General features: G+C 45.7%; 1 protein-coding gene across 3 annotated transcripts; it reads right to left on the minus strand.

The window, feature by feature from the left end:
• Positions 1–147: 147 nt before the first annotated feature.
• Positions 148–15,877, minus strand: SLC35B2 (solute carrier family 35 member B2). Of its 3 annotated transcripts, none has more exons than XM_053382902.1 (4): positions 15,749–15,877; positions 6,141–6,334; positions 4,276–4,436; positions 148–2,799 (listed from the first exon to the last, which is right to left on the minus strand). In XM_053382902.1, the coding sequence occupies exons 1-4, from the start codon at positions 15,757–15,759 to the stop codon at positions 1,864–1,866; spliced, it is 1,302 nt and encodes a 433-aa protein (XP_053238877.1). In that variant the 5' UTR covers positions 15,760–15,877; the 3' UTR covers positions 148–1,863. The 3 variants fall into 3 exon arrangements, with proteins under 3 accessions (XP_053238877.1, XP_053238875.1, XP_053238876.1); XM_053382900.1 differs by lacking the exon at positions 15,749–15,877 and adding an exon at positions 15,271–15,383; XM_053382901.1 differs by lacking the exon at positions 15,749–15,877 and adding an exon at positions 13,961–14,110.
• Positions 15,878–21,076: the final 5,199 nt, after the last annotated feature.

Below are 21,076 nucleotides of genomic sequence, written 5' to 3' on the forward strand. Positions count from 1 at the left end.
AGAGAAGACTTTTGTGGCAGCAGAGATAGAGAAGGAAAGATAACTAGCTTTGCACAAATAATTGATCTCAAGCCTCCAAAACTGTTCCCCATCTACAAGGTAAAGTATCAAGTTCACCTGGCTCAAAAGGCAAGAGATACAGCAACGTCTTTCTGCTTAATGTAATGGAACTCCCAATTTTTGCCACTTAGATCCATATTTGGCACATCAGATGTAAAGCGACCCACTTGCTAATGTGATTAAACCATACTGGATAAATCAACTGGATGAGATTTGAGACGTTTGTTTTCACCCCAACAGCACCTGGAGGGGGGGGTGGCCCACAAGGGAGCAGCAACTCCTTTAGATTATCTCTCCTGGACACACTTTAAAGGCTATAAAACATGTCCTGGCCACTTATTTGCAGCATAGTTTAAATTTAATAAAATAAAACAGTTGTGTGTCGAGTACCAAAAAATGTTTCCCCTGCCCAATGTCAGCTTGGCAACAAAAGGGTTAATGGGTAAAACTCGAGACTTTTAGGGCAGAGCCAACAACTCCAGTCCTGCACCCAGTTTTGAGAGCATGTGGAGAAAAGGGTAAAAAGATCCAGCCTCTGGGCACCAAACTATCCTGCACCGTACATCTCAGAATTGTTATCTCCTGGCTCAAAAATGAAAATGGCACAGCAAGCTAGACAATACAGTGCAGTTCAGTGCCCCCACCACATCTTGCAGCTTCCAGAATGGCCTACGTGCCACGTAATAAAATGGGAACATGGCACAAAAGACTGCAAGGCCCAAGAGGGTCAGAGCCCAGAGCTCAGCCCTGCTGGAAGCAGCACACGAGCCCAGACTCAGGCTGCTTCCGTATGGCTGGCTCTCAGCTTGAACCATGTCTTTCCCACCAACCTTTGCAAAGATCACTGGGGAGTGGGGGGTGGGGTGGAGAAAAGGACTGGGGTGCACATTCTTTTACTATGAGGATACCCTCTCCCTCACCACCTTGCCTAGAGCAGCAAAGAAACTTGGTTCCGAAGAGAGGTGTTTCAAAAAGGCAATATTTGTGCTTTTCTAAGTTTGCAGCAACAGTACACCCAAAGAAAGCACCCCAAGAGTGGCCTCGAGGGGTTCTGGGACTGTAGTTCATGGCAGTGAGAGGAGGGGATGGTCAAAGAAAAACTAAGCAAAAAGCAAAAACCCAAATGACGCTGGCAAAGGGGGCACCGTCTGAAAGGTCCGACAGTGGGGCAAAAGTACAGGTGGGTATACTGAGCCAGAAAGCCAAAGGGCTGCGATTTAAGAGAGGCCGTTGCCCAGCAGGGCAAGTTCAAAACCTCCACAGTCGGGACTGGTTTTCTGTCGAAGCTGCCAGCTTTCCATTCCAACCATGAAGTTTTGAGGGTGTAGTTCTCTTTTCTTTCTTTTTAATGGAAACTGTAAAAGTCTTGGCCTTGCTATTCCCTTCTACGCAGCTCCAGGGTGGTGAGCAGAAGGCAAACCGTAGCAAAACAAAAAGAAGCTCCAATTTGACTTGATCATAAATTAGCCTTCTCTCCCCCACAAGCTGTCAGTCAGGGCAGGCATTAGGGACACCTGTACCCTTATCTTGGAAAGGAGTCTCAAGAGCCCCTTCCAAGTCTCCTTCAGCAGAAAGCCTCAGCAGACTTAAAATACTCAGACATTAGGACAGGAGGAAGCTGCCCCTTGCTTCCTCCAAGCCAATCCCAGCAGTGTTTAAGAATCAGCTGGGGTGGGAGGTGTAGAGGATGGGAATTGACGTTTCCCAAATCGACCAGCTCTTTGCTGGGTTCGTGAAACGAGAGATTCAGCAAGTGCTTGGGGGCGGGGAGGAGCTCAGGGCGTGTCGCTTGCCTGGTGGCCCCTAAACCTTCTGCACGGTGCCCTCGACGGGCACTTTCTTTGCCCGCTTCTTCATGCGGCTGCGGGCATAGACGCGGAGAAAGAGCGCCGTGAAGACCACCGCCACTCCCAGCCCGCCCACCACGGTGACAGCGTGGCCGTAGATGAGACACGACAGGAGGATGGCAAAGGCTTGCCGCAAAGTCATGATGATGGTGAAGACGGCGGCTCCAAACTGGTTGATGGTGTAGAAGATGAAGAGCTGCCCGAAGGCCGAGCAGACCGACAGCAGCACGGCGTGGGCGGCAAACTCCGAGTGGCGGGCCATGAAGCGCACCGACTCCAGCAGGGCGCCCTGCTCCAGCAGCGAGCCCACCGTGAAGAGGCACGAGAAGACGTTGACGCCAAACATCATCTGCACCGAGGACATCTTGTAGGTGAAGAGGGCGTCCTGCCAGTTGGACGTGAAGCTGTCAAAGACAATGTAGCCAGCCAGGAGGACCACGCCGGAGAAGGTGGTGACTGTGGAGAGGTGCTTGTCGTGGGAGCTGGAGAGCAGGAACATGCTGACTCCGACCGAGATGAGGGCTGCTGTCAGGTACTCCCAGTACTCATAGCTCTTGCGGGACACCAGCTTGCCCATCAGCATGACCGGAATCACCTTGGAGGCTTTGGCCAGCACCTGCGTGGGGAAGCTGATGTACTTGAGGGCCTCATACTGGCACCAGCTGCTGAGGATGTTGGAGAGGGAGGCAAAGGAATACTTGTACATGGGAGCGCCGTGACGGGGCTGCTTGATCAGGGCGCAGTAGAGGCCAGCCACGGTGCACGCTAGGATCCGGTTCATGAAGACCAGGAACTGAGAATCCTTGAACTTCTCGCCAGGGTCAGACTCGGTTGCGCCGTACGTTCGGGTCATCACCCTCTCCTGGAGGACGCCCCATGTCAGGTAGGAGATCTGCAAAGGAAGAGGAAGAAAGGGGGAAATGGAGGGCAACTGCCACAACAAACAGTAAGATAGCATCTTGGAGAATCGGGCGAGCAGGAAGCATGACACTCTTTGGATGCCGCTGACCCAAGCAGCTCATAAAGACGCCCACTTTTGCTATACTGTCAACCTACGCAACAGGAAGCTGAGGGCCGGATCTGATTGAGATTCTCTTTCCACTCCCAAGCAGGATCTAACCAGATCGGTATTGCACTTCATCCCACAGGGACTATTTTCTATGCCGGGCTATGTTAAGACACCACCTACAAAAATTACAGCAGTAAAATGCTAGCTGAGCCACAAGATTGTTTGCCTTGGCATTTCCTATCAGCGCAAACAATCTGAACACCATCTGGTTTATGTTTTGTGAAATGACCATGATGCTATACAGGATTAAATATTTCAGGCACTGAAAAAAGTACATAGCTGGACAGCAGCTGCCACAGAGCACCTGCTTCTGCAGACAGCAGCTTTTAGTGTCCCATCAGGCCTGCAGAATCAACCGTTTTCCCAGTTCCTTGTAAATGCAGAAGCAGTAATCCCAACACCCTCACCTCAGTAATACGAAAAGTATCATTACTTATATCCTGTAAATTTGGAATGAACTGAACCAAAGAGATTTCATGACTTGCCTATGGCCATTCAGCAGGCTTGGTACATAACTAAATCCGCATTAGTTCAGTGCATTAAGAAAATTCCCTTCTCTCTTTCTTTCAATGTCATTCAAGGACATGCAGCATTTCCTATGTATTTCTTTTATAGGTAGCTATGGGCATAACGCAAGGATGCCAAATAAAGTTCTGCACTTGCTAAACTATGTCACTCTAGGGCCTGTAGCTCATCGTTATTTTGGACTTACAGTTGCTCAAAGAGCCAAATTAACTGCAAAACGCCTCTTATCTATCTTCCGCAGAATGAGTGAGATAAGACAAACAAAATTCTAATCCACCTGATACTGACTGAGCAGAAGTTTTTATCTTTCTAAAATAACAGAAATCCCCTAACTGAACCCAGTGTTCTTACTCCAGTTCAAAAATAACTGAGTGATATTCTGACCTCATTATTGCATGAAGGGTACAAACCATGCAATTCTGAAAGCATCATTTAGGTTTTATTTATTATTTTATTAAATTTATATCACACCCTTCCTCCCAAATGAACCCAGGTTCCAATTTAATAACAACCTGCATGCAAGTCTCATGAAAACTGAGATAGTAGCATTGCTTAATGGAAGTTATAGGTCAGGAAGGCTGCATATGTCCCAGTGCACATAAAGCCAGTGCAATGGGTGGGATATTTTAACCTTGCTTGGAAACTTTGCTCAGCTGTGAACTAACCTTTGAGCCAATCCTACTCTCGGTGTAATGCTACCTCTAAACGAGAAGCTCCCAGTCACCACCCCAGACAAGCCAAATCAAAGTGGAGTACTAGCTCTCAGTTCTTTACCTGTAGGCCAGTTGCACAAAACAGCAGCTTAAAGAACTGCCGGGCTGTGGAGGACTCGACAGTCTCGTTCCGAGCTGCTAGCAAGGTATCGTCCTGGTGTACAGATTTGGCCTCGTTGCCAAAGACACATGATTTGATAACTGGAAAGCAAATACCACGACCTAAGAGGGAAAGGAGCAAAAGCACATTAGCCACAACACTGAATCACACCATTTGGGGGCATGGGGGAGGGAGGGAGGGAAGCCACACACATTACAGCTGCCAATGTTGTCCCCACAATCACCACCACATAAGAACTAAGAAGAGCCCTACTGGATTAGGCCAAAGGCCTGCCATAGTCCCGCATCTTGTTCTCACAGTGGCCGACCAAGTGCCTATGGAAAGAATGGCTGTGAGAACTTGAGAGCAGCAGCATTCTTTTCACTTGCAATTCCCATAAACTGGTTCTTGGAGACATACTGCCTCCAACAGTGCCACCATATGTGGTTTCTTGATGGCACTTCCAAACAGATTTACTTGCCTCTTCTCTAGGCCAGCCCTACTCTACTCTGCTCACAGTGCTTGCCCCAGCTAAGAGAAGACAGACTAACTGAGCTGCAGAAAATCAGAGAGATAGTGATGCAGATCTTATACCCACATTGCCATGGCTATTCCTTGCAAATCTCCCAATTTCCTCAACAGGTAATGGCTACAGATTCTGTGCTTTCTAGCATGATAACACTGATGGAGTGGACGCAGTGTTTGAAATTTGCCAGGCGTCAGGCACATTTTGCACCTGGCTATTGGCCACTTGCGACCAAGTGAAGATGCCCGGGCACCAGGATGGCACCTGACGTCTCCGCCATCTGGAGGTGCCTGCCTGGGGATCCTTGTATCGTGACTGTTTTCACACACTAGCAACATACCCCATAGAATTCTATCCATTATATTTTATCTGCACAATCAGAATGAATTTCAGGAACCAGAAAGTTGCATTGAAATGTAAATGTAAATAAAAAGAAGGCACCTTTTATCATATGTGGTGGACTTGTAAAATAGTAAAAGAATTCTGGGAGATTATATATAATGAACTGAAAAAATTCTTTAAAATAACTTTTTATTTTAAAAAAACCCTAAAGCTTTTCTTCTAGGAATTCTAGGCACCGAAATATCAACGGATCAGAAAAGACTATTAATGTACGCGACTACTGCTGCTCAGATGTTACTAGCCCAGAGAAGAATGGCAGATTAAGTTGAAGGACTATGCCAAAATGGCAAAAATGACCGGAAGAATCAGGAAGACCAAAACTTTAATAAGGAAAGGGGAAAATATATAATTTACCTTAAAAATCTTTATAAACAAAATTATTAGTAGAATTGGAATAATACTTGTAGTTTAATGTTGAATTATGGTTCAAATGGAGATTTAATAGATTTGGATTAGTAGAGAAGATGCAGGAGAAAAAAAGTTAACTAAGGATCCACAAAAGGGAAAAGGGAAGTCCAGTGGAATGTATGGATTTCTCTTTTTATTTGGGTTGTTTGACAATTGTTTGTAAATTTCAAAATTTGAAAAACTAAATAAATTTATAAATAAATAGAACTTTTGAGCCATCAGGCCCCAAAATGGCAATGAGGCATTCCGTTTTGGCGACTGCAACCCTGCTTTAAGGAGCCATTTGACACCTAGCTTATATGTCTGAGTTTCTAACACTGGGTGAACATACTGATTGCGCACTTAGAAGCCGACGATGATTGCACTCTGGGGCAGTTTCAAGTCCAGGATAGCACAGCTGAGGGGCTGCAGAAGATACGATGGGCTCAGAAAGCGCTATCTCAGCTGCAACATCAGGAAACCACTCTGTGTGCATATTCCTACCACTTACCTGTTTCAAGGTAATTTTTCCTCTTAAAGTATTGTATAAGCAAGAAGCCTGGCACCACAATACTTGCATAGCCTGCGGCATTGACCAAAAAGCGAAACAGCCAGAAGTCTCCCCAGGAGTCCTGGTGGACAGCAGGTACCTCTTCATTCGCAGTCACTATGGGGAGAGCAGCCAGCGCAAGAGCCAGGCAGAACCTGCCAAGAAAAAGAGCAGGCCGTAAGCCAAAGGGAATCCCTGGATCCGGCGAAAAGTTTATACAGGCAACTCTCTCATCACACATGGGAAGCATTCAAGATTCCCCCCGTCACGTCCTTCCTCTAGCAACAGGCGAAACCAAGAACCCCAGAAACAAAGCAGCTGCATCTGTCTTGTGCAGGATTCTCACAGCAAATGCTGCAGGTTCAAAGCTGAGTGACAAAATTCTTGCACATGCAATCCCTATGCCGGTCTGAGGAACTATTGCCTTTCACTTAATCTGGCACGACACCAAGACAGAGGCCTGTGAGAGCTCCCATTTGTCAGACCTTTGGTCTTTTCAAACACTCTTCCTTGGAGTCAGGGAGAGAGATAAAAGAAATGAAATAAAGCAGTAGGGATGGCATGCAATAGACACAGGCAAACAGAGAACACTCTAAACACCCTCCTTTTGGGATCTCAGACAAGCTGTGCACATTAACATGCACAAACACAGATCTTGGAACAGGCGGATCCTGGTGTCTCCTGAGCAGCAAAGTCAGAGTGACCTTCCTACAAAGCAAGTGTAGTGGCCGAGGGCTCCGTTGGTACTTACCAACCAGACATTCTATGGGGCAGGAGCGTCCTTGGAATATGGCAGTACATAACTCCCAGACATGTCACAGAACAAGCCTATTACAAACTATATTCTTACGCAGCATGGGAAGCAGACAATTGGGCTGCTCACTCAAATCTATTACAGAGGAATCACACGTATTTTCAGACTTCAGGGCGAGAGCCAATGAGCAGCTGTGTAGTTGTGCAGAAATTCACCACAGACACATGAAAGAAGGAGCTAATATCTCCCTGGAGTAACCACAGTGCAGTTGTGCCACAAAGAGATAACGCTCCAAAAGAGGAGGCAGATTAATGACTGTGCTGTCAAGCGCCTTTTCATCCCATTAGCAGCAAACAAACCCACAGGGTCTCAACTGGCCTTTTAGCCAGCGACCCTGAATCTGTCAAACTCAAGTTATGCACATTTGGAGCGAGTGTTGTTTTCCAGAAAAAGATGGCGGGCTAGAGGTGGGCAGAGAAACTCGGAAGAATAGGTAGCGAGATCAAGGGAGAATATATGTTACAAACAAGAAGCTATGCAGAGAGAGCACCCTTTAACCATCAGAATGCACGAAGAAGACTATCGGTGGCTGCAAGCCATGATGGCTATGCTCTGCCTCCATGCAGGCAGGCAGTAATGTTCCTCAGAACGAGTTGCTGGAATCCTCTTCTGCTCGAATCCTGCTTGTTGGTTTCCCACAGGCATCTGGCTGGCCATTATGAGAACAGGAAACTGGACTAGATGGGCCATTGGCCTGATCCAGCAGGCTCTACTTCTGTTCTAATGCAGTCCCCCCCCCCCCCCGCTTCCCAAGCCTAAAAGGCACCGCTGACACATTTCTACGTTGTCCCCCTGCAACTGCAAAAGACAGAAGCCCTGTTTGTTAATTTACCTCACATGGTTAGAATCGTGTGAGGGAGAGTGGGGTCAAGCACAATAGCTCTGCTGACTCACCACCCCCACAGCTCAACATTTCTCGGAGGGCAAATGTCTGCAGCGAGGAGCCGGAGCCACCGATGTAGATGTGAAACTCGCACAAAGGCAGCAGGTTCCCTGCAGCAGATGTCTGCGCTCCAACATGTGAAGGGTGACAGGGACCAGCACTGTGATATGATGCAGCTAGCACATGCATCCCTATTCTTCCCTTCACCGTTCGAGGAGCATACTGCCCGAAGGCTAGTCCTTCCATCTCCAGCTGAAGGCAGAATAGTAAATTCTTCACTTGTGCCACGTTTTTCTGGACACCATGGAATCACAACTATCATAGATGCATGCTTATTCAGAAGCAAGTCTCAATGTGTTGTGCAGAGCTTCCTTCCATAGGATTCGAGCCTAATGAAAAGTTGAACCGTTACTCATATCTAATAAAGCTTCCAAGGCAGAATTAATACTCTCTTGCTGACAACTTCAACCCTCTAACTCAAAGAGTTTCTCAAACTGAGGTCCTCAGCTGTTGTTGGACTATAACCCCCATCATCTCTGACCACTGGTTCTGCTAGCTAGGGATGATGGGAGTCGTGGTCCAACAACAGCTGAGGAGCCCAGTTTGAATAATTCTGTTAACTGTTTCCCCATCCTCTCTCTTTCTACCCACCAACTGCCTTGGACAGGCATGTGCCAGTGCAAGATCTTTTGCAAGATATGAAACCACAGAAAACCGGTTTTGAGTAAGTTCAAAGAGGCTCTGAAACAGCCCTCTGAGGTCAGTTTCAAAACATTGCCCTCTTACATTGTTTGTTCATGCTGTGGCAAGCACTACCCAAATTACAGAAATAATTGTTAGAAAAATTTCCACACCTCGTTGCATAAAACTGTAGTCCAGGCACCCAGGAATTTCAAATATCTCCCCCCCCCAAAACCATGAATACAGTGGTACCTCGCAAGACGAAATTAATTCGTTCCGCGAGTTTTTTCTTCTTGCGAGTTTTTTGTCTTGCGAAGCACGGTTTCCCATAGGAATGCATTGAAAATCAATCAATGCGTTCCTATGGAAACCGCCTTCAGACCAGGTCCAGGGACAGTCTGTCCCCCGACCTCTTCTGAAGGCTGGGGGGGGGGACAAGGGCTTTTCTTCCCACTGCCAGCCTTCAGAAGGCTGTTCTGAAGGCTGGCGGTGGGAAGAAAAGCCCTTCTCCCCACCTCCTGCCCCGCAAGCTCCGGGGACAGGAGTGCTTTGCTGCCGACCGCCAGCATTTTAAAAGCCCCCGGGACAGCGGAGACTTCTCCGCTGTCCCGGGGCGATTTTAAAATGCTGGCGGGCGGCAGCAAAGCCTCCGCTGTCCCGGGGCGATTTTAAAATGCTGGCGGGCATTTTAAAGGCCTTCTGAAGGCCGGCAGTGGGCGAAAGTCTTTGCTTCCGACCGCCAGCATTTTAAAAGAGGTCCCCGGAGATTTCCCTATGGGCTTTCTTCTTGCGAAGCAAGCCCATAGGGAAATTCGTCTGGCGAAGCACCTCGAAAAATGGAAAACTCTTTCTTCTTGCGAGTTTTCCGTCTTGCGAGGCATTCGTCTTGCGAGGTACCACTGTATATTATACTCTGGTGGTTTCCAGATAAATGTAAAAAACTACAGCCATTTTTGGACAAGGACAGCCTGGCTATGATGATTCATTCATTGGTAACCACAAGACTCAATTATTGCAATGTCCCCTGTCTGAAGGCTCCAGCTGGCACAAAATGTTGCAGTTAGATGGTTGGTGGGGTCATATTACCACCAGCACATCACCCCAGTGGTTAATGGTTGCACTAGCTGTCCACATACTACTAGGGCACATTCAGGGTTCCTGGACAACTTTTGTCCAGGTTAACTTAAGGACCATTTGACGCCAAACCCGGAGTCTCTGTTAGTGATCCCTCACGGCTCAGACACATCACCAGGAGCCATGCATTCTGTGGATTCCCCTCCCACCCAGCTGAACTCAGACAATACCCTTCTTTATTGAACTTCACACACCTGATCACTGAAGAAGAAAATCAGCATGCATTTTAAATAATTTTATAGAGAATTTATGACACAGTACTAGCTTTTGAAAATACTATTCCCTTATGTGGTCAGGACTCTCAGGCCATAGACTTTTCAGCAAGGAGGCAAGAGACTGCTTGTGTTTGATTTGCCTATTTCACTCCCAAGTAAGTCTTAATCCCTAAATATATCACTGGTCCTGGTATCCCCAACTGCATGGGCACCTCCCTGTGTGATTAGCCACTTAGAGGGAAACTGGTTTAAATCAATTTCAGCCTAGCTTAATTCAACTACTTTGGGCCAGGGCAGGAGTGCTGGTATTACTGGCTCTCAGAGAAAAAGGAATAAACCAGCCAAACAACAGTTCTCTCTCCTGCTTTGGTTCACAGCTCCCTGGCCCGTGAGCAGGGCCAGGTTTAGGTTTGATGAAGCCCTAAGCTACTGAAGGAAATGGGGCCCTTTATATGTCCAGCTGTCCTTTGTCAACAACAAATTGTCGCTGTTTTTTGTGTTGAATATATGCTATATGGTAATTTATGGACCTAATAGGTATCTAAAGCCATTTGCACATAAAAAATATGTATTTTGTCAAAGTAATTGTTGATCTGAAATACAATTAAGAAGTATATTAATAGTAAAATAAATATTCAAGGTCAAGGTACCCCTGCCCGTACGGGCCAGTCGTGTCCGACTCTAGGGTTGTGCGCCCATCTCACTCAAGAGGCCGGGGGCCAGCGCTGTCCGCAGACACTTCCGGGTCACGTGGCCAGCATGACGAAGCTGCTCTGGCGAGCCTGCACCAGCGCAGCACACGGAAACGCCGTTAAAATAAATATTAAGCTCTAACTGTATGTACCGTATTTTTCGCTCTATAACACGAACCCGACCATAACACGCACGTAGTTTTTAGAGGAGGAAAATCCGTAGGCATGCCATCCGTAGGCATTTCCTCCATAACACGCACAGACATTTCTCCTTACTTTCTAGGAGGAAAAAAGTGAGTGCTGTGGTGCAAAAAATACGGCAGGTTTTATTTTATTTGTTTTATACCTTATATTTTGGAAATGTACACCCAGGGTTTTTTCCCTTTAAATTTTTTTGGGGGCCCCAAGAGAGTGGGGCCCCAAGCTATAGCTTGTTTAGCTTATATGTAAATCTGGCACTGCCTGTGAGGCACTTCCACCCTGTGTTTCTCCCTCCCAGCTTCTTCAGACAAGGCAGCTAGTGTTACAGGTGAGCTCTCACTTCTGCCAGGCAAGCAAAACCAGCACCAGTGCTAGGAATGAAAGAAGCTTTCATAGCTTCAAACCCACAAAGAAACCAGGAAGTCGGAGCTCATATATACCTCTACTGTTCCCTTTCACATTGGACAGACGTGCTTTTGACACGCACCCCACCCCCACGGATAGGCGGCTCTCTACTAGGGCAAGAGCGGTCTGGGACAAAGCCCCCTTTGGGAGACCTTTCCATTTCAGTTCCTCCGGCAAAATGGTTCTGAAGCAGGAGTACAAATCCCCACAGACCTCCGTTCTCAATGCTAGTGACAAGAAAGCCACAAGAAAGTGGAGCACAAAAAGATCATGGGAGCAAATGCCCTTCACCCTTCAATTGCATTTCTCCTGCAGCTACAGTTCTGTGGGCCTTAAGAGATTCCTCCCTTCTATGGATCCACAGTCAGAATTACTTGGCAAGTATTTGCATCTATTAGGCTTCTATGACATACTGTCTCACAATTAGGGTGGTTAGGGAGTGGCAAAAGGGCACATTTACGGCCAACCTATTTAGAGGAAAGGCCATAGCTTGGAGAACCTGCTGCTCAGCATCTCCAGGTAGGACAGGAGAAATGTGCCATCTGAAATTCTGGAGAGCCACTGCCAGTCAGTGTAGACAATACTGATCTAGATAGAAAAATGATCCGACTTGGTATAGGTAGGGCAGCTTCCAATGTTCTTTTGTTCCACATGTATACCGTATTGGCTCAAATATAAGCCACACTTTTTTTTCCAAATTCTGACTGTGAAAAGTTAAAGTGCATCCTATATTCGGAACCAAGTGCTGTGCGCCCGGCTCCCAGCACTACCACCCTGAATGGGAGCGCACCCCGCCGCGGGGATTCGAACCGCCGACCTTTCGATCGGCAAGCCCTAGGTGCTGAGGCTTTTACCCACAGCGCCACCCGCGTCCCTTAATCACATATAAATGCCCCCAAATAGTTTATTATTCTTATTTCATATTACAATGTAAAATGCCCCCAAATAGTGACTGATTTAGATAATAGACACTTTTCATTGTTTAAACATATTCTAAATATTTCTACTGGATCCCAAGAAATCCAGAGCTCAGAAAGCACTATTTGCAAGCCTCAGAGAAACTCACAGGGCTACTTGCTATGTAGAGCAGTCAGGGTAAGGATCCTGGTGCAAAAAGATCCACAGGGATTGTTTGGGCAGTTGTCAGCTTAGAACTCTGGAAGCTGAAGGAATGTCATAATTATAGTGAAGGCTGAATTTCTAGGCTTGCCTACATCTAACTAAACTTCTTTAACATATCAAACTGTTAATGATTCACCCACTAAAATGAAATTTACAACAACAACAAAAGGCACCCTAGTTTCAGGGCATTTTAAACTACTGGCCATGAAGTATTGTTGGACCAGTTAAGCAGAGTGGAAGAAATACAAATTGTTATTGCCCTTTGGCGGCTTTTTCTTTCAATATAACAATATCAGAGAATGGCGATGGGGAGATTTTCATTTGCTACTTAAATTTTTTTTGTGGGAAACTATTTAATATTCAATGAAACATTGGGATAACCTGCAGATTTGGATTGTGGTATCATCTCTAAATTGACAACACAGCACTATCTTTCATATCTATCTAATCTAATAGCAATGGTCTTAGTGTTAACACCCATGCTTAGAGGCTATTTTGGCATAGATTCACCCATTACAAGGTGAATCCAGACAAGATGATTACAGCAAGTGGGCGATGTGATTTGGGGATGTGTTTTTGGATGGTGTCTCAATGTCCCTCAAAGAACAAATATTCTGCTTGGGAGTACTCCTGGACCTGGCTTTGCTGATAGATGCACATTTGTGGTCCAGCTCAAAAAGAGGACAGGACACCTGCAACATTACTAGTGTGTAGAAGAGAAAATGTCAGGTGTCAAGCTACTCCTTCTGAGATTCCCTACTCCACAACTATTAAAAGTATAAGAGCTGTGGTCTCTTTTACACATGGCTGCTCTAAGCTTTGGCCAGAGACTTTTTTCATTAATAAACAATATGTGAACTGCATCCCTTCCTGGAAAACAAGGCCCTAGCAACCATCATTCGTGTATTTTTTAAACTCTGAAGTTTGACTACTGCAAATAAACTACAAATGAGGCTGCCTTTTAAGACTGGAAATGTCAGCTTGTACAAAATTCAAAAGTCTATGATCTAATTGGAGTCAGAAATTGAGAGCATACGCCACCTGCGTTCTGCAATACTGATTATCAGGTTCTGGGCACAATTCAAACTGAATGTGATAACTGAACAAGTCCTATGTAGCTTGTGTCCTCCACAAGCCTTTTTTACTCAAGATTTTTAGGTGTAGCTCTGCTCCATATTCCATAAAACTGTGACTGGGGTTGTTGTTGTTTAGTCATTTAGTCGTGTCCGACTCTTCGTGACCCCATGGACCAGAGCACAGAGAACTGTGACTGTGGTTAGGAGCAAGATTGTTCTTAGGAAGAACATCCACTTGAAGTAATTTATCCTAAAAGACACCTGCCTAAGCCTGTGCAGCTCCACATTTTTTTTAAGGAAAAGAGGTAATATTTTTTGTTTAGCTAAGCTTTGGCAGATTTTTTTTCCCAACTTCAGTTTTGAATGTTTTTAATTTTTTATTGTATATTTGTACAGCCAACCACCTGATAGCTCCATGTGTTTACAAACTGCAGCAAGAACCCCAGTCAGCAAATTAAGGAAACTGTTAATCTCAGTTTCCAATTCAAGATGCTGATACTGACCTTTAACATCAGTCAACAACACTGTGCCCATGGGTGCCAGTGTGCCTGCCAATACCTGCTATGGTGCCTGTGAAGGGTCTCAGTATATAAATCCTCATAAATCCAGAATGCAGGAGAGACTGTTTGTTCTTTGTGCTCCATCCTTGTTTACACTGGCGCAGCTTCTTAGTCAATGAACTTGCTCTCTTAAACATGCTCATGTTTCACTAGATACTAGGAGTTGACCCTCCTATCCATTCTAAACAGAGGAGAGGTACAAAGAGTTTCATTTGTGAATAAGCATGGCAGTGGCTGCAGTAGGCTCCTTTTTCAGTTGATGAGACAACTGATTCTGTGGTCTGTCAAATCCCTTTACGAACTGACTGGCCTTCATAAAGTGGCACTCTGTAGAGCAAGGATGGAGAGACTGTGGCCCCCTAAGTATCACTGGACTCCAGCTTCCAGGCAATGGTCATGGATGATGGGAGTTATAGCCCAGAACCACCTTGAAGGCCATGGGTTCCCCATCCCTGCAGTGGATAACTTCATAAGATGTGTTATAAGTACTAATGAAATTGTCACCTTTGAGCTTTGAATTTTTTAGTTATTTCAGATGCACTTACCATTTGCACACTCAAGCTGATACAAACAGAGCAAAATGCTTCCCTTACACTTTAAATCTGGATTCTTAACTATACTGACTACTATTCCCACATAAATGATCACATCCTGTTACTCTAGCGTCATAATCCTCAAACAACTCCCACCATAAATTCCTTACACAAAACTGCCACTGCGGATAGAATTCCCATTTTACCTGTTAAGTGTGAATGAAGAAAGCGAAGTGAGGACAAGCATCCTTACCATTTACTGTGATTATAGTAAGGTAAAAAAAAAAGCATTAAAGAATTATTGACTTGCATTAAAATTGGATACACGCGATTAAAACATAGAGCCCGTGAGTTACTTCAGATTAATCCATTCAGATTTTAGCTATGAAATCGTCCACACAATGATTTTCACTTACTGCATCGTATGAAGCATCAAATTTCCTGGTAAGCAGAGTTGGACTGGAGCCTTAGTTTTAAAAGACACCCAATTAAGTAGGTATAGATTGAAGCCCAATGCCTCTATGTAATCTACTAGGCTACTAAGGCAACCTTGATACCAATTCGATGTCAACATGAAACCAACTACGTGGCCTTGGATAAATCATGATTTCAAAGTCAAGTTGCTCAGCGGGTGGAGCTGGCCTGCCTCGCAGGGTTGTCCTGAGGCCGATCCAGGAAAAAAGGTACTTTGCTACTAAGAAGTAAAAAATCCCATTGATATAAATGGGACTAACTCCCCTAGTAAAGGGATAAAGACGTCCACCTGGAAACATACCAGGCATTTATAACCTCCCACAGCTGCTTCAAACCCAGGATCAGATCATACTGTATATCGAGTCTTGCTGGATCCCCCCCCCTCCCCCCAGATTTCATTTCTATCCGACTCCTCGGTCTCCGGCTGAACCCGGACGAGGCAAGCCAGACAAATCCGCCTTTCCGAGAGCTTGGAAGGGGAAACCGAGCTCTTCCCGAGAGCCAGCCCCATCTTTGATTCCCGTTTCCTCCAGAGGCACCCAAGACTAGCGAGGGGCTCTTCTGCCCGCTCCTCCATGCATCTCTCCCGCCTGACCCACAGCATCCTCCCCGCCCCAGCCCGGAGCCCCCGAAGATGCCGGTAGGCGCCTCCCGCCTTCCCCGCGCTGGTCGCGGGCCCGACAGCGCGGGAGGGGACGGCCGCCTCATCCCCGGCGCAGAGAAGCGTCTCCCGTCCCGGAAGCCTCTTCCCCCCGCCCCGCGCTCCGGGGTTAGCCCACCTGCGGCCCATGATGCCGGCCGGGCCGGTGCGCTCCGCTCCCCCGCCACTTCGCTGCTCCGAGCCCGGCCGCGCCTCCCTCCCGGCGCCACAGGGCCAGGAACCGGCCGCTCGCCCCAGCCGAGGAGGGACTCCGGGGCTCCCACAGCGCCGCCTGCCGGTCTGGAGGCCCCGTCTCCGCGCGGCAATGGATTCCCTTCCGAAGAAGGGGGGAAGCCTACAAGTTCCCGCCCATGTTTGACTAAGGGGAGGAAGCCGGCGACAGGCGAAAAGGACTCATAAATCCGTTTGAGAGCTAGGCCGCCGGCCCAGAACCTGGAGGGCAACGTTTCTTAGAAGAGTGACCGTGAAGTTTGCAAAAAGGTGCGAAGGGCTTCCCCTCCACCCTGAGGAGCCACGTGAGGTGAAAGGAAGAACTTCAATTTCAGGAATTATTCTCTTTTCACTAGCAAATATACCCTCCTGCGGAGAGCTGTGGGCTCCTTTCGGACAGGACAATGCCCTGTGGAAAAGCAAGTGAACGTGGAAGCCACCCCTAAAGAGCCTCATTCACTACGGTTTCAGTCACACGTCTCCAAGCCACAGGATTTGCTCTCCGTATATGGCCGGAAGCACTGTTCTTCAGGCAGTCTGCGTGCTTCATCTCTAGATTAACAGTCAATGAAGCATGGCATTCCTCCACTATTACTTCCCGATTTTTTTAAAAGGACACTTCTATGTTTTTCAAATAGTTACTTTTTTCTTCAGGTTTTTCAACCAGAGAAAACTCAGATGCCTTCATACTCTCAGCTGCTACATTTGCCAGTATCAGGGTCCAACAACAAAACTTGGGGTGACAGTTGTGGGTAACTTGTGGCCTTCTGAGACTGCATCATTCCTGTACATTTGCTACGCTGCCTGAGGCTAGTTGGAGAGTTGAACTACTAGAGAACAAGTTACCCAACTGGCACAAACCCAAAAGTGAAGGAAACAGTTTGCTTCTCTTGAGTTCACCTGTCACCTTCCCTGCCAGCTATGTGGAAAAACAGATACAGTACATATGTGAACCTGATGATGGCGCTCCCTTGCCCCATATACCCATTCTAGGTAACAAAACTGCCTCCCTTAGGGTGAACTAAGAATTTCCAAATACCAAAAGTATTTAAAATATCTTGAGGGGGATGATGTGTGATTTATGGCATCTAATTACAATAGCATGCATGCTGGGCTATTGAGGGAAGCTTTTTGCAGTAGCACATTGCATACATACCCTGGCTTACATCAAACTAGGATACCTATTAGCTCAGCTGCTTAGAGCGTGATGCTGATAACACCAAGATCATGGGCTGATCCCTGTATGAGTGCATATTCCTGCATTGCAAGGGGTTGGACTAGGTGATCCATGGGGTTCCTTCCAACTCTATGATTCATTTAGGTCATGGATAGGCAAACTAAGGCCTGGGGGCTGGATCCGGCCCAATTGCCTTCTAAATCCAGCCTGTGGATGGTCCAGGAATCAGTGTGTTTTTACATGAGTAGAATGTGTCCTTTTATTTAAAATGCATCTCTGGGCTATTTGTGGGGCATAGGAATTCATTTTTTTCTTTCTTTTCCCCCCAAAATATAGTCTGCCCCCCCACAAGGTCTGAGGGACAGTGAACTGGCCCCCTGCTGAATAAGTTTGCTGACCCCTGCACAAAGCTGTCCATCTCAGACAGTGTGTGAGCCCAGTTCTCCAGAACGGAAATTCTCTTTGCTAGACTGGAATGTCTTATTGCGTAATCTGTGTCCAAAAAGTCTTTTGCAAATGTTCTACCACTTCCTAAGAATGCATTTTCATTCATAACATCTTGCCATTTGTTTTCTAACCACAAACAATAAATAAGACGCCTGCCTGTATTTTAGACATGTCCAGTTTTATTTGTCTTTTATCCTGTTAACTTGCTTTGCAACTTCTGTTTAAAGTGATTTAACAAATGCAAGTAAAGACAACCAATTAATATTATCCATAAATTTAGTAGACTTGAATTACAAAACTCTTCAAACACTTTGTAACTGAAAGGTAGCCTCACATCCCATATGAAAATGAAAATATTTCCTGCGTGGTTTTATTACTTTTCAATGACTAGTTATATTTATAAAGCATCCTGCTTTATAGGAGCTCAAGTTAGTGTGCATGTAGACTTACTCAGTTTTGTTGTACAAAGTTTGTGTTTCTGGTATTAATTATCTTGAGATGGTTAAAGCAAAATTTCATATCAAAGGAAGACTTCAGAGCACAATCCTGCACGTGTTTACTTGGAAGCAAGTTCTACCAGGTTCAATGGAACTTATGTTCTAGAGCAGGGGTAGACAACCTAAGGCCCGGGGGCCCAATTGTGGCTCAATCGCCTTCTCAATCCGGTCCGTGGATGGTCTGGGAATCAGCGTGTTTTTACATGAGTCTGCCCTTTTATTTAAAATGCATCTCTGGGTTATCTGTGGGGCATAGGAATTCATTTATTTATTTTTTCAAAATATAGTCCGGCCCACCACATGGTCAGAGGGATGGTGAACCAGCCCACAGCTGAAAAAGCTTGCTGACCCCTGATTTAGGTCCACGAAGGAGAAGATAGCCATAATACAGCTACTTTGAGCCTTTGGGATCAGACAGCAACTTCTGAAAGCAGAAGCAGGCCTGCTTGTAGGTTTCCAAGGATGCATCAAGCTGTTGGAAATACAATATAGAAAGACAGCTCTAATTTTCCTATTGAATGTTGGAAGCTGTGTCTTCCACTTTGTGAACCGTTTTCAACATACTCCTCCTCTTCCATGCTAACAGCTGCCAATCGCCAGCAGGGCTAAAGCATCTCAGGAAAGGTAGGAAAACTTTTCTTAAAAAACAAAAACAAAAAACCCAAATCAAATTCTTGAAAGCATTTCTGCCCTAATAGTTACTGTGTAAGGAGCTACTATGTTTGCTGACACTTCTTTGGTAAGGTTCAGTGGACAGCTTTATATTTGCACCAATTGTAATGCTTTTGGTACAGAACAAAGTCCCCCGTCGTCGTCGTCCTGGAACTGAAGGCTTCTCCATAGTAGCCAGCCAAAGATTTCCGTACCTTGTAAATGGCACAGTAGCTTGATTAGATTTGAAGAGTCAAGAGTCCTCTATTGTCAGAAACCTTAAATACACAACTTTCTATATAAGCCTCCTCCAGCTTTGATTCTGTAATAACCAGAACTGCACGAACTGTTGCATTGGGCCTAAAGCCAGAAGACAACCCATGTGATCTCAGCCTTTCTCTGCTTCAGCAGCTGACTGGTGCTTTCCCAAGCAATTTGTTGCTGTGGGTGAAAGGATATCTCCATCCGCTGCTTTTGGTTATCTAGCTGGGGCAGAAAAACAGGCAGATTGGCTGCTCTCACTGCTTAAGCGTGACATGTGTATCTTCTTCCTGCAGCAGATGTGTAGACCTGTGAAAATGTGTGGGACGTTATATCTGAAAGAAATGGGTGCACGCTTGGGAGTCACAAGCAAATCTGGGATGATCTTTTACTAGCACAACAATTCAGAGAATCAGAGAATCCTACTGAGTTGGAAGGGACCCTAAGAGTAATCAAGTCCAACCCCCTACAATGCAGGAATCTCAACTAAAGCATCCAAGACAGATGGCCATCCAACCTCTGCTTTAAAACCTCCAATGAAGGAGAGTCCACAACCTCCCAAGGGAGTTGAACAGCTCTTACTGCCAGAAAGTTCTTCCTGATGGTTTAGTTGGAATCTCCTTTCTTGTAACTTGAATCCATTGGAGCAGGAGAAAACAGGCTTTCTCCATTTTCCACCTGACAGCCCTTCAGATATTTGAAGGTGGTTGTTGTAGATGGCACTCTCCTCTTTTCTAAGCTAAACATACCCAGCTCCTTCAACCGTTCCTCTTAAGGCTTAATTTCCAGACCCTTGATAATATTGGTCGTTGTCCTCTGCACACGTTCCAGCTTGTCAATGTCCTCCTTAAACTGTGGCACCCAGAATTGGACACAGGCAGTCTAGAGTGTTATCTGAACACTAGACTTCTGTTGATGCAGTCTAGAATAGCATTTTATATTGTTATTTTTTTGCTGCTGCATCATGCATCGAGGGAAAATTTGCTCCCACAGTTGTGGACATTTCTGCCACAATGCCTTGACCATTTTAAAATTCACAATGTGCTCCCTTGTGTGAAATGTGGTGTTTCTCTCACATAAGTTACAGATGCATTTTCCTCTGTTATATCTGAAAGTAGCTGGTGTAAAACTGAAGATCTACCGGAGGTAATACTGACATTTTTAAAATGCCATGCACCAACTTTGGAAGTGAACTGCATAACCTCCACTTATTTGGGGAGTTTTACTTTCCCCCTCTACCCCAATAACAACAAGCAGTAGAACTTGACAGAGAATTTGGGGGTTAAGGCTTACAATGCTATGCTTCGATTGGGCTGCTCTGTCATGCCATTGTAAACTGTGGATTACCATTTGTTCCAGATTCTGACAAATGCTGCCTATTTTTCTAAAACACCAAATAATGGAGTATAATGGACATGTTTCCATACACAAAAACATAGTGGTGCTCTTGGCTTTTGATCAATAAGCCTTAACTAGGAGAGTTGCCTAATTCCCAGTATCAGCAAGGGAGTTCTTGTTCCTTGAAGCTGGCTATTCAAAAACTAGTGCTGGCCATTCCCTATGGAAATATCCTGTTGCAAAAAGACAGACTACCCTTGTCCTACACAGCTGTTAGTACAGTCTGCAAATTCAGACTTCCTCTAAAGAATCCAAATAAAACTGGCTTTGTCAGAAGGAATATTGATCTGATGTTGCAAGAGTGGATACACCAGCCTGGTTTCCCCAAAAAAGAAAAACCAAGGTGGCCATGAGGATAGTGTAGAAAATTAGCAGAGACATAATTCTGCTTCTCCACATGGTACATATCAGCTTGCAGCATGGCTTTAAAGGCGCCACAAGGAGGAGCTGCTAAGCGCAGCCGCAAGGTAGTAGCACATTTTGAGCGTCTTCACATTTGAAACATGGTTTTTTAAAGCATTCGCTCTTCTTGCACACTTCCCCTTCGACAGTCTAGCAGCCTGCTGCAGTTCTCATGTTGTGACTCTCCATGCACTGTGGATGAACTGCTGCTGCACCCCTCTTTGCTAGTCCAGCTGAAAAAACTCTCCCATCCCAGATGTAATGAACAGTGATTTTAACTGGAGAAATGTATTACTATGAAGCAACACATTATTTGTATGGATGCAGAGGAACACCATGCAACTTGCAACAGCAGCAGATTAATCCAGTTTTAAAAACTTTATTGTGTTGTTTAGACAAAAAA

Source organism: Podarcis raffonei, chromosome 3, assembly GCF_027172205.1.
Source record: "Podarcis raffonei isolate rPodRaf1 chromosome 3, rPodRaf1.pri, whole genome shotgun sequence".
NCBI lineage: Eukaryota > Metazoa > Chordata > Lepidosauria > Squamata > Lacertidae > Podarcis > Podarcis raffonei.